The 14,193-nt window shown below is 38.9% G+C and overlaps 1 protein-coding gene across 2 annotated transcripts in view; it reads right to left on the reverse strand.

The window, feature by feature from the left end:
* Nucleotides 1-10,031, reverse strand: part of CWH43 (cell wall biogenesis 43 C-terminal homolog) — a 31,532-nt gene extending 21,501 nt beyond the window's left edge. Inside the window, exons 1-7 of one of the 2 annotated variants that reach the window (XM_074541526.1) lie at nt 9,673-10,031; nt 8,663-8,854; nt 5,521-5,641; nt 5,250-5,408; nt 3,731-3,928; nt 2,696-2,784; nt 1,172-1,426 (exon numbers count right to left, since the gene is read on the reverse strand). In XM_074541526.1, coding sequence (XP_074397627.1) covers nt 1,172-1,426; nt 2,696-2,784; nt 3,731-3,928; nt 5,250-5,408; nt 5,521-5,641; nt 8,663-8,854; nt 9,673-9,943 — 1,285 coding nt within the window. In that variant the 5' untranslated portion in view covers nt 9,944-10,031. Of the gene's footprint in view, nt 1-1,171; nt 1,427-2,695; nt 2,785-3,730; nt 3,933-5,249; nt 5,409-5,520; nt 5,642-8,662; nt 8,855-9,672 lie in introns of both variants that reach the window. The other variant, XM_074541525.1, reaches the window with a different exon arrangement.
* Nucleotides 10,032-14,193: the final 4,162 nt, after the last annotated feature.

Genomic DNA, 14,193 nt, shown 5'->3' on the forward strand with positions numbered 1-14,193 from the left:
CATTACTCAAGAAAGCATTTGACACTCCTCTACCACATGCTTTCTTCATATAACTTCAAAAACAAAATTTAATTCCTAGGATAACTGTTTCTAAAGACTCCTCAGAGTGCTTTCAGAACAAAGAAAGTAATGCAATAATGGAATTAAATTCTCCTAAAACATAATGAACTTAAATCCCTCATGTGAATGCTGTAATATAAGAAACACACCTGAAGAGTAAGAAACTGGAGTGACACAAAATAGTTGCAATGACATTTATGAAATCTGAAACCTTTGGAGCAACAAGTTAAACCCAGCATTCATTAATCCTTTCCAAATAAAATATACTAATGCGTCACATTTTAAAAAACGTTCCACACAATGAGCCCAAGATCATGTTTGGCATTGTCAAATATAGTCAGTGAAATATGCCATTGAAACATGTTGGTACATATTGCAAAAATATTTCTGAAGACAAAACCAGGAAGGGTTGGTTTCCTTTCCACCTCTCCACCCTCATCAAGTCATCATTTTGCTAAAGCCCTTATATTTACTCAACTCAGTTTTTCCTGATTTGCAGCTACCTGACAGTTTTTTTTCTGCCTGTCCTGTTCTCATGTTTCTGCTGCTACAGGCTCATCTGAACGCCCCCAAACATGCTGGTGTGTCCACAAAACATAAGGTGGAGCCACAGGAGAAAGAAGCTCAGGTCTTCAGTGTAGACTAGCTAGATGAGCAGGGTGCTGCACTTTGCTCTGCAGAGCAGGGCTAAATAATGCACTGAACTACATTACAGTCCCAGTAGCTACCCTGTTACCTGAGGCACTGCTACCTTAGGTAACCAGCATATTTGTGCATTCACACCCTGGATTGCAGCCATATTTTTAAGGTGACTGGATAACAGATCTCTTCCTCCACTGCCTACTTTACTTATCAGACATTTTTCCACTTTGTCATTTTCCCTTAACTGAATTCCATTTCCTGTCCACATTTAGACTATTTCCAACAGAAAAGAAACAAGTAGAATATTTTTTGCATGTCTCATTAATTTTTGCACTGAAATTCTTACCACAGTAAGTAATTTAACAGTAACCAAGCATTTGAAAAGACTCTTTAAACACTAGATACATTTCACATGCCTGTCTGAGGCTAAAGCAAGCATATTTGTATTTGCTCATTATCACAAATGTACCTAGAAGAAGATGGGAGCTTTCTCTAATGTAAACTCCTCCGGGTACAAATTTATAAGCTGTACACCACACACAGAAGAACAATTCAAGAACGTAGGCAAACATGGCTGTGCTCATGGCTTTCCCAGGATGGGGACAGCTAACAAAGCATCCTGCTAGCTGAGGCCACACACACATAGTAAAGACCCCAAGAATGTTGCCTGCAACAGCAGCACTCCAGGTGTGTAAGTAAAGCAGACCAGCTGAAGATGCCAAACCTGTGAAGGGATAGAGAACAATACAGTAAGTCTCAGTCAGGTGTATTACCCACCACACTCATTTTCATATTTTGGCTAGTGAAAAAATAGTCTGGGAAATATAATGGTGCTTTCTAGGCTTAGAAATTGCATCACTAGGACAGGTATTCAGTAGTCTTTTATTTTTCCCAATATCTCATTCTTTTAAACATTGCCTATTCAGCTGAAAACAGTATAGCAAAAAGGGCAAAGAAATGTCATCAAGAGCCAAAACCAGTTTTTTCTTACAGAGTTCTTCAGCACAACAGAGGAGTGATGCAGCTCTTAAGAGAGTAACAGTTATAAATCTCTTTTACCGCAATACAGAAATAATCAAATAGATCAATATGAAGAGAAAACATATAATTTCCTGATCTTTCCCTGTAGATAACCACAGGATGGGCAAGAAAGCAACTATTAATCTTTTACTGACTGCAAGATCCTTGACTTACCATGCTATCTTTGATTTGGGGATTTGACTCTAAACAGAACACTAGCAACCACAGAACCTCTCTATAACAGGATGACTTCATTTTAAAACATTATTGTAGATATGAATATTTACTGTCACACCATGAAAGCAAATGTATAGAAACACTTTTAATATTTAACTTTAATACATCAAAGTTCTGAGCATTTTAGAATGCAATGCTTGAATCAACTAAAGAACCTTTCTGAGCCTATTTTAAATAAGCAATGTGTGTGCATCAAAAATCAAAAGTTCATCCTTACATTATAATCTTCACACACATTTCTTAACACTAAAACCTGCCTGTTCATACAATTTTACTGACTGCAGAACTTAGCAAGTAAAGATACAGGAGGCAAGCTTGTCTCCAGGTAGACTGCTTTTTAAATTATAAGTTGTTTTGCCTCCTGTGGAGTTGAGAGGCTTGTGTCCTCTGAACCACTAACCCTAGATGTGGCCTTATCATAGAAGCACTAAGGTTGGAAAAGACCGCTAAGATCATCAAGCCCAACTGTTACACAATGCAGGTGGTCAGAACTGAGATGCTGCTCAAGGGAACAGAAACTTAACAGGGCTTCTGAAGAAATAACTCTGCTCTGCAATGGCCTGGGGATTTGGCCTGTAACCCTCAGTCAGCTGGTGATATATGTGCACTACAGTCGTGGCAAGAGAAAAGGAGGCTTTGATTAACCACCCTTTTCTGAGATGTGGTGTCAGGTCAGAGGACTTGAGTAAAGGGAATAAGGTAACAGACAAAAATTCTGCTCAGGATTTGCACCTACCTATAAGAAACAAGGCAAAACTGATGATAGAAGACCAGCTCCAAAATGAAAGCATCAGTCCATGAGCAAGGCCCAACAGAACTGTACCTCTGATACAAATATAAGGAAAATCATGAACTAATACGATTTTTAAAACACCTGATATTTAAAAAAAACTTTCTAGATATACAGACAAGAGTTCTTGGTAATATATTATAATTATATTACTTTAAACAAAGCTAAATTTTGCTCACATCCAGCTGCATTTTCTTCCCTTTATTGGATGTAAAAAAACATCCAGTTGAAAATAATGGCAATTTATTGTAATGTGTAAGTGAGCCATGTTCAGCAGCAAAGCAGTTCACTGAAATCTTGGTACAAAAGGCAAAAACAACTCAGAGAAAACAAAAGGGAAGAATCTACCCCAAACAGAAGTATTTTTTCATGTCAAATAAGGAATCCTAAAGAATCTAACACTGCTCTCAGTCTTGGGGAGCTCTTTTGTATACCTATTCCAAAACATAAACACTGTCAACTGCCATCGCATGTAGTTTACTCAGAACAACTAATTTGTTGTTCTTTCTAGATTTGGGAACCTGAATGAACCACACACAGTATTAAGGCTACATTTTTACTAATCAAAACTTCTTCTGAAGTATATATTTTACTAGTGCACACAGTTTATTTATACTTTGTGCATGTATCTCTGATCATCGCCTCTCTGAAGCCAACTGCTAGACTAATTTACTACATATTATAGGTGCACTGCATTCATAAGTCCTTGAACCTCAGCCCTAATCTAAAAATTGTTTTGAAATGTGGCAAACCAAGATTTTAGTGCTGAAATAAAAATAATTCTGTATCAGAAAATTTTCATGTCTGGACAAAATGCTCAGCAGTATCTCAAAGGAAGAATGAATTCTCAGTGTGAAGTACCTTGTACCCACTGGTTTCTGTCTTATACCATCATCAGGTTGAGTTTTAATTTGTAATCCACTACAGCACTGGATTTTCATTACAATTTTGTAATCATCATCATCATCATCATGCTCTTACCCATATGGATTAGGATCTGGACCTGTATGTGGATGTCCACTTACTGCCCATCTGGAAATTAGGGAAACCTCCCCAAATATCCACAGAGTGAGGAACATGAGGCTGCCAAAAGCAATCCCTGATAAAAACCAATGAGGATGGGAAGCAGTCTCTCTAATCACATTACCAGTTTTGTTTGTTTCTTGTTTCCTCTTGTCTCTACCTAGAATAAGAATAGAAATACAGCTAAGCAAACTGTCAAATCCTATTAGCAAGAGTTACAGAGAAAAAGAAACAGCCAAAATCACAAATTTACTAGAATAAATTACATACACAAAAGCTAATTTATCTGATTAGGATTGTGTTATCAGAAATTGATAATACAAAAAAAAATTCTTTACTAACAACCCCAGATCTGTCAAGAAAGTATATTCACCCTAAATGTTCAAAAATGCCAACCTGCCCATCTGATTATTTTCCATAAGAAATTTTAAATGTTTAAATTGGCTTTGAAAATCAGCAGAAAAGTTATTAGAATTTGTTCAGAGGCTTCTGTTCTCTGAAACTCTAAACTCTGATAAGAACAAAACCTGACACTTCCAAATAAGCCAGAAATAAACTCCCTTCCTTCTTTTTTCCATGTGCTTTAGAACCACTCTTACCTAAGGAGAAAGCAGCACCTTTAATTGCATAGACATATCATTTTGTCACCCACAAACAAGACAGATTTCCTTCCTAATCTCCTGCAGCAGACTCCCTTTCTAAATTCTGATGAAAGCTCAGGCTTAATTTAGATTGTGTAATGCAAGATTACAGACAATATGCATGATGCTAATTTATACCCACTTACACATAGATAAGGTTTTATCTTTCAATTAATTCATTAAGGTTATACTGAGAAGGAGGAAGGATATTGTGAGGATTTAACATGAGCTGCCTTAACTAACCAACCCAGCCTTGCTGTCTTCCTTGGCAATGCCACCTCCACAGTTTAGCCTATGCCAGCTCCCACTACTGTGTACTCTGTGCAAACACTCCAAGAACCTGGGCAAAGTGTAACTGGGACAACTTGTCCGCTCCTCCAATTCTTTCTATTTTCACATATCAGCTGTTCCCCAACTGTGTCTCCCCTTCTCAGTTAAAAGATATGTACTGGCAGAGAAACTCAAAGTGCAAACTGAATTAAAAAAATAACAAAAACACCAGAAATGTTTCATGCTGGAAAGACAATAATTCATTCTGATTTTATTGGTCTATCTTATGCCTTTGTTTGTGTTACTGTCATATTGTTGGCACTGCAATAAGGAAAAAGAGGCAGTTCTGGCACCAACTTACTACCACTTGTATGAATTGTGATACCAGTTCTGCCATATTATGGGCAGATGGAAGTACCCCACAACTTCTAAAACCAGCAATGCTCATGCAGCAGGTCTAAAACCAGATGGTGTTGGGGATAAAAGTCAAAGAATCAAAACCCAGTGACACATAGCTAGATATACTTTAGGCTCTTCTCATAACCACCATCTTTGCTGTAATATACTTACCTGAATGGATTTGCTCCACTGCTGCTATGAAACCAATTGTCAATATGACAGTATTGGCAACTTGTGAGCTCCAGACTGGATTAAGGGATGTGTACCAGATACGAAGAACAAGGAGCATTATCTTGCCTAGCATGAAGCCCCATATCCTGATGAACCTGTAAGAATCAGTTTTTGAAATAGTGAGACATCTGGGGGATTAAACAAAAAAAGAAAACAGCTTTCAATATAAAAAAACATCAGTTAAATTCCATCAGTATAAGAAAATACCTTTGTAAACTGCTTCCTGACCACCATGTTACTGTTTGAACCAGCAATGAAGAAGAAACACCAGCAGCCAAGATGAGCAGTCTAATTGAAGCATTTGGTGCATGGTATGATGCTAAGCTTCCTGCAAACAAATACACACAGAGGTTACTTTAATGATCAATAGAGACCGGGTAATAAGGATTTCCTGTGCATTAGGTCAACATTTTCTGTAATTTGAGCAGCTATACCACTCATCTGAAAACACATGACACTACACATTTTTAAACCAACAAAAGAAATGTAGATATGCATACAAACCGGGTATACATGGTTTCATAGCAGTTATAATTTTCAAGGAAAAATTTTATATGAAGAAATTATCCAACAGTCCAAGTGATTGCCTTTTTTTAAGTACTTATGGTGATTGATTCCATAGAGAGGATGTATGGATATGTAAGCATATACAGATATTCTTCAACCATGCACTTAGATAATTCAAAAGCCATAAAGTTTTATGTGCTGTGACTGCTCCTTTCTAAAAAGGATATAGCTTTTGCTGCAGTGCACTTACAAAAGTAAGTACCCTGTGGCAAAAGCCATGTTCTTTATGAGACAGGAGCAGTCACCAAACATAGCACAGGGATTAGTAATCAACAGCCTCAGTAGGGGTGCACAAGGCTTTCTCTGAAGTCTGGTCTCAGAAGTGGTCAGTACCAGCCTGTGCCAGTCTATTACTGACAGCTACCACTTTCCCAGCCACTGAAGGAGAGCATGTGCATACCTTTGCCATTTCCCAGGGCACAGTGACCCCACATCACCAGCAGTTTTAAATTCTGGTAACAGGTTCCCAATTCAAGTGAAAATGGACGACATACATTCTCATAACTTCAGTCAGCGTGGTAAATTCTGGCCCAGGACCAATGACAAACAGCAGGAGAAGCAGCAACACTTATGATACCAGCCATTGGCTGAGTGAGTATGAGTCAAACTTGAGGAGAAGTTAAGCAAGTAATGTCAGAAATGGCGCTGCAGATTCTGGCAACGCGTGCTAGGAATCCTCCAACTGTCCAGCTGCTCATTCTGCCCAGAGTAAAAGATGCAAAGCTTGCAGCCAAGGTGATAAACAAGATCAATGTGCAGTGAAGGTGTACTTGCATGAACTTCAACAGAGGTTTCATGTACAGTACACACAGATTTCTGTCACTAAATTGTGCTGGCAATCCCTAAACCTGCCTCTTCAAATATTTCATCATGTGTGCTACCCTGACTAAAGGTAGCATGGGTTTGCCAAGTTAGAGCAGACACACCTTTACTTGCTGGGCAAGTACACCCAAGACTTAAATATATCTATCCAAACACCCAAATTTAACTTATTTATGTGAAGACATAGATGCAAATAGAACTACCACAGGATACTTTACTGTTGTTAGTTTGTTTTCAAATAGAACACAAAATCAAGTAGCACAAAAGGATGCAGAAATTAGAAGTTGCAGGGAAAATAAAGCTTCCTCAAAAGGCAGAAAGAAACAGAATAGAAAAAAAAAATCATCTCTGTAAACATTCTGGTCTTAGCTAAGCATGAAGAATTTTCTTATTTTTTGATTGTGAAACTGAAGACTGAGTAGAATGGGGTGGAGCATGCATGGGGTAGATTGTTCTGCCTGACAATCCAACAAGTCCCAGAGGAAGGCCATGGCCTTTTTGAGAAGAAAAAAAAGATCAAAAAGAGAATGAATAAAATTGTCTCAGTATGAAGGAGGAAAAACACAGGAAGAACTGAGAAACAGGAGAATCAGCAGCATATAAAAGGCCATCATAGGCTGGTCACTGCTCTCTATTTAGCAGAACAAAAATTACACATTTCTAAGTGATTTCCATCTCTTTTGGTATAGTGAACTAGTAAACACAGCAAGGTGATCTGAAGGATCAACCTTAAATAAACATGGCAAATTTTGTGTTACTGTCACATCTGAAGGAAGGTAAGGTGCAATTTTAAATGCTTATACTCACTCCTACTTTCTAAACTAGAACTTGCAGAAGGCCACACACAAGGCACTGCTGCAAGAAACTGAAGATTCTGCTCACTGAGCAGCTTATTACAAAACAACAAATTCTAGGATGGATATAATGGGAAGAGCAGGAAAATAAAAGAACGTGGTAAGAATGAAAATCAATGACACCAACAAATTCTGCTAATTTCTAGTATTTTTCTAGAGATAAAGAATAAGAATTATTTTTTAAAAAACTACGCAGGGAAAGTAAAGATTGTCTTAATCTGTCTTCTAACAGTAAAAGAGGAAAACTATAAGGAAAGTTATTATCTGTCTATCATCTTATACTGACAAATAAGGAGCTAGGACCTGCTGCTTGTGAAACACATCACTCTGCAGCAGCATTTTCACCTCTACACTGGATGGAGACCTCTGAGTTCATTTGGCGTGGCAAACTCTTGCTTCTGAACGTGGCTGTAGCTGCCAAACCTTTCCCCAAAAAACTTTCAAAGAATCAACAAGAGCTAAGATTTGCACAAGTTAGCTGAAACTGAAGTAGGAATTCCAGATAATCTTGGTTTAAGGAGGAGCCTGTGGAATGGGAAACGAGGCATCTATTTCCTGAGTTTAAGATCAAATTTTGTCCTGTGCAACTGACCATGCAAGAGTTATTTCGTATTTAGGATGAACCTATAACCCCTCTACAGACATGCAGATAGATAGATTTAATTTAAAAAACACATTCTTAGAAGAAAAAACTGCCTCAGAAACTAAAAAGAATGTTTCACTCATAGAAACTAGCCCCAAGGTGCTCTGTAATGCCTCATCCCTACTCATTGTCACAATTCAGAAAACACCTGCTCTGCTGCTATTTGAGTGATACTGAAAACACCTTTCCTATTGGACATCACTCTTACTAAATTAAAAGCTCCTAGAAATAAAAGTGAAATTATATTTTTCTGCATTTATGCGATACAATGGCTACAAAAAATATTTCTCTGATTATAGCTAAAAGCATGAGAGAAAAAAGAGAAACCAACAAAACATGAGTCTGGAGAGAGTGAGAACTTCTTATTCTTGTCTCTTTTTGTAATAGTCTGATTTTTGAGGCAATTTGGAATGTTTGTTCTTATGTACTGATGCCAAAACAGAATGTATAAGTGCATACTTACCAACCATAGTCAGTCTCAGAAAGGCTAGGACATACTCATTGTTAGCCAACCTCCAAAAAGGGCCAATTGTCAAGAATATTGGGGAAAAGAAGGCAACAGCAAAAACTTCTATGCCTGTGAGTGCCAGCGTCTGAAGAGGGAAGTAGTAGATCATTGGTGGCAGTGCATGGTAAAGAGACCAAGAAATGTAGCCTAAAACAAGAACAAACCAGAAAAAGAAAACCCCATCATGTATTTTCAACAACAAGATTTCCTGGAGATTACTTAAGAGGTACCATTTTATACTTTCACATATATATAGACTATCAAATGTATTTGAAAGCAGTTCAAGCAACAACAGCCACCTTCTTCGAAGAAATGTTTGTTATTTCAAGTTAAACAAACACATTTTATGAGGAAATAGAATTATGAAAATAAAACAGCTCTTCCCCCACTCAACGGTTCGTACTTTGAACCCCAGTGAGGTGCTGAACCTCAGCAAGGATCCGTGTTCAGATGGCTGGCTATTTAAGCAGCCCACCCACAGCGTGAGGGCTCCTCAAAGGCAGACGGGTGACAAAGGAATTATTCTAGTAAATCGGTGTGCTGTTCTCCCCTGGAGACACCTTCTCCGGGCACAGCAGCACTGCGCTGGGAGTTTCCAGCCTTTGCAGGAGATGCACCGAGCCGAGGACACTGCTCGGCGCCCTGCCTTGAGCAGGACAGCACAGCACCGCCTCTGCAACACCTGCACAAACACTTGGCCCGGAGCAGCAATAAATTCTGGCTGATCCGAGAGACAAAAAGCAATCCAGCATTAGAGGAATAAAGAACCCGAAGAAGAACGCTCAGATGAGAGCACTATTTACTCGTCCCAGAGGGGAGCTGTTCATGGGCGACACGCTCGCACGCAGGTGAGCCCCGCGATGCCTGCCCGGCCGGGCCCGACTGAGCCCCGCCGCCCTCAGCCCCGGCCCCGCGCCCCCAGCCCCGGCTCCGCCGCCCTCAGCCGCGGCACCGCCGCCACCTACCCAGGACAGTCTCCGAGAGAACGGCCTTCCACAGCGGGAACATCGCCCCGGCGCTGCCCGGCTCGGCGGGGGCTGCGTCCCTCTCCCGGGAGCCGCGTCCCGAGTGCCCGGCAGGGCGCGGCGCCGCCGCCCGTCCCGCCTCACGGAGCCGCGTCCCCGGCGGGGGCGGGCAGCCCGCACGGCCGGACCGCGCTCTCCGCGATCTGCAGAGCCCGCCGCGCTGGACGGCCGGGACACATCGCCCCGCCGCTCGTGTGCCAGCAGCGCACATGAGTATTTTTCTTGCTACCCTGAGCAGTCATGGCAGCAAGAAAAATAAAAGCAAAAGGTTGTCATAGCACAAGGTGGGGGGAAAAGAGGAGCTAACCCACTTGGCAGTCTGTACAAACACATGGTTGACTACGCGGGGTTCAGGGATGTCCGAATTAGCACTGTGCTCACCTTTGTGAAATGTATGTTGTTCAATAGCAGAGTAAGGACTTCTGATAAGCAGTGCTGTCTACAAAAAACACCAAAAGATGCGTTTCGTTTGCTGAGATTCCTGAGTAACCATGTTTGATAATTTTAGAAGAAATCATGAGTTAAATCGAGCCAGCCATGATCACAGCTGCCAAGTTCTGGCAAAAAGATTACATAAACAAAATCTCAATTTTAGAATTTTTGGGGAGGGCACGAAAAGCAAAATTGTAAATATAAGCCAAGAACTAAGAAATCCTTTTGCTGTTGGAATATACCATCATCTTAAATTTTAATAATCCTCATACAGCATCCTATAGAACCACCATCTGTATCTTCTAATTTGTTTAAAAAGACTGTTCCATTCTAAATAAACCTTATGGTATGCATTTTCTTTCCCCAGTATGTGAAACTCTAATTCCATAGGAGTAAACTACAAACATCTAACATCTATATGACCTATTATTAGCAATAAAGTCTGGTCTAGACAATCAAGAGGACATAGTACTAAGCTAAATTTTGCCCTAGAAGTCTCCAAGTCAAGTGATTCATTTACCCTGCAGTATGATGAGGTTTGGTTATTACAAAAAATTCTGTTTAATTTTGGCCGTTATTTGAAAATGTGTTTTAAAAGTTTGAAATGTGTTTTAACTGTCCACAGAAGAATTATAGTATTTTGATGGAAAAGTTGAGCTCACTAGGGAAGGAAGATTGAGACTCACAGATTTAATGAGCTTCTCTGTTTTCTCCAAGTTCCATGTCACTAAAGGCATCTTTCTTTTTCTTCATTAAAGAAAAGTCATACCAGAATAGTCACCAAGCTCACTTATGACTGGATATCAGGATTATGTGAGTGATGACACAATTTCATTTCACTGCGGTGTGATGCAAATGGAAGATGAGATCTTTGGCCAGAATAAAACCAGAACATGGCTGCTGAGCAGAGCTTGAGGCTCACAGCATGTATTCAGCCAATACATATTCAAAAAAATTTTGCAACCCTTTTTGTAATTGCAGTATCTTGCTTCATGGTTCAGAGGTGGAGTTCCAGTAAAACAAGACATGACTGGAATTGTGAACCTGATATGCTTGTGTGGCTTCCATTAAACTCATAATGCAATGAAAATAATGCAGATCCTGACAAATTTACCCATTGTATTCTGGGTACTCTCTTGGAGATTCTTAGTAACTATTAAGTTTGGCTTCACAAGGCACAAAGCTACATTCTAGTGCTCTCCATAGGGCTGATATGTGTATGAGCTCCAGATTCAGTTGTAATGTGTTAAATACAAAAGTCAATGCTTGCAAGGTGCTTAGTTACACATATATGTGGAGCAATGCCTTTCACTACATTTTTGTTTAATTCCTGGAGTGCCACAGGTGTACTTGACAAAAAAATAAAGCAAAAGCATTTGATCTTTATAGGAATACAATGATGTCAAACCAGTAAAGTCAAGAAAACACTACAGTAGGAGCTTCCACTCACAGAACAAGAAGCATTTTCATTCTAGAATAATATTTAAGACACCTCTACCCCAAGACAGACATAAAAAATTATCTGAATTTAACAGCCCCATAATTACATTGGTTGACAAGGGTAAACTTTTCTAAAGCTAGTGATTGTAAAAAACAATGCTTTATTTAGGTTCAAACTGTAATACAAGTATGTTTTGAAACCCAAATAAACACATGGCACTTAAAAGAACTTTCAGACCCCTGTGAGAAGTTGTCCTTATGTACTGCCTGAGATGCTTGAAATGAGCATGACGAAGAAGCAAAAGCAAGTGCCAGAGAAATAGGGTAAAAAAGCATGAAAGTATGAGCACAGATTAGGATTAAAACCACAGCTCTGGAAGAAAGCAGGAGTGGATGAGTTTATAGATAGGCATTTGTCACAGCCTCATGGGAAACACAAACACATGCAGGTCCCTGCAAGCACTTAACTGGGTTCTTCACACTGAGAAGGGGAAATCCTGTATCTTAAACATTTCATAATTACCAACTCTTCACTTCTTAAAGATAGCCCAGGACAAGTATAAAATAGAAGTACATCCAAGAATCAGCCAAGACAGAGAAAACTTACATGATTCCTTGCAAGTAGTGAGGGCAGTTTAATGTTTTACTCAGAAGTATGTTGACTGTTTCCTGCTGTGACTTTTCAGGTCTTTTCATTCGCTCTTAACTCCTACTCCCATCAGCATGAGAACAATGCCCTGTCGTGTATTTCTTACTTCGTTTTCCATGCTCTGTTATGGTTACAAAGCAAGGGGGTGGAGCTTTGTTTCTCAGGGAATTTCAAGCAATTAATAGGGTTTGATTTTGTAAGAGACAAATAAACCACGTTTAACACAAGTGGTAATAGTTCCTCCTGCTGGCACGCACTGCACACATTCGTGGAGTGTTTCTGTTGAACATGCACACCAGCAATGTTTTGCTTTGGTGACTGTGGTGAACACCAGGACCCTGGCAACCCTTCCGTGTTTTTTAAGAGGTTCTTCAGTCAAGCAGCCAGAACCTGTAAACCTTCCCTGAGTTTGTGAAATCTCAGTCCTTGATCTGCTTCTACGCTGACAACAGATAATTCTTCAGCCAAACATTCAATTCCATATTGGTTGTTTTATTTTTTGTATTACTTGGGTTTTTTTTATTTTGATGTGTAAAGTTGGTTTTGTTCAGGAGCAGTAAGAATCTCTTTTGCTTTGTGTTTACTCTTACAAATCACTTACATTTACTGGTTTCTGTCTATTACCTTCTCTCTATTTTTATAACTCTGAAAAACTTTCAGGTAAATCTTGGAAAGAAAGAGTGTTTGAAGAACATATTGAATTGATAACCAACTTTACATTTAAAGTTACAATTAAAAAGAAGCTTAAATTGATTTTTAATAGGCACTTTTGCACAGAAATTTGCAAGAATTCTTTTGCAAGAATTCAAACAATCCTATCTCTAGGCAATCACTATCCCCAGGCACACATATGGCCCACGAGAAAATTATCATTCATTTCATGTTCAGTTTAAGCTGGACCAGTTAAGAAGTCTTTGGTTATTAAGTACTCACTCGATGTGGGATTCTCTAGTGTATTGCATTTTTCAGAATAGCATGGAGCCAATATCTATTCAATAGTTTTAGTGTATTTTTCCAAGAATACCTTTTAGATCCCAGTATTAGAAAGGTATTAGATACACTTTCAAGACTTGTTTTAGGACAACGCTCTTGCCCAGCCTCCACGTGAAAAGCACATTTTGCAGCAGCAAAGTCTGATCCTCTGGTTTGGCAGGAAAGAGTGGGAGAATAGTCTGGTGAAAGGGGCTTCAAGTAGCTGAGACTCATGGAAGCTGAAAGCTTTCTCTGGACGTAAGAAAATTACCTACGATTTATGTTTCTTATGAAACTGAGACACCAAGGTCATGCAAAAGGAGGAAGTTTAATGGTGATCTCACAGGCTATTCATTTCATGATAAGCACTGAAGTGTCATATCACCATTTTAGATACTCTACTGAAAACTATTGTCTTTCTGTGAAAAAAAAAAAAGCAAAATGAAATAGAAACAGAGCCTTTTTATTAAAATAAAATGCAGAATAAAACTCATGTTTATATTTTTTGTTTTAGAAAACTTATTCTTAAAGAAAGGCATTGAATTTCTCATTTCAGAGAAAGTAGAACCATTTTTTTCAATATTCCTAGAACAGCTCCTCCCACACCCAGCTGACATTTTCAGGATAACTTTGTTTGCAAAATTATTTTTGCCTGATGAAAGTGCCTTTCTTATTTGTTTAATTCTTGTTAATATTAAAATTTAATTATTTACTTAATTATTTACAAGCATCGTAGTATTAAAATCAAAGTAGATAAGCGACACTTTTCATTCCAAAATGGTCAAGGTAGAATTTCCTTTTTAAAGAAGATTTCAAAAGAGTTTTTTTTTAAAGAAGATTTCATTAAAAAAAATATTTTCAATTCATAGGACAGATCCCATATGTTGTATATTGGGGTCCTCACTACAAGAAAGAGAAGAAGTTACTGGAGAGAGTTCAGTGGAAGCCACAAGGATGATGAGAGGTCT

The sequence above is a fragment of the Zonotrichia albicollis genome, chromosome 5, assembly GCF_047830755.1.
Source record: "Zonotrichia albicollis isolate bZonAlb1 chromosome 5, bZonAlb1.hap1, whole genome shotgun sequence".
Taxonomy (NCBI): Eukaryota; Metazoa; Chordata; class Aves; order Passeriformes; family Passerellidae; genus Zonotrichia; species Zonotrichia albicollis.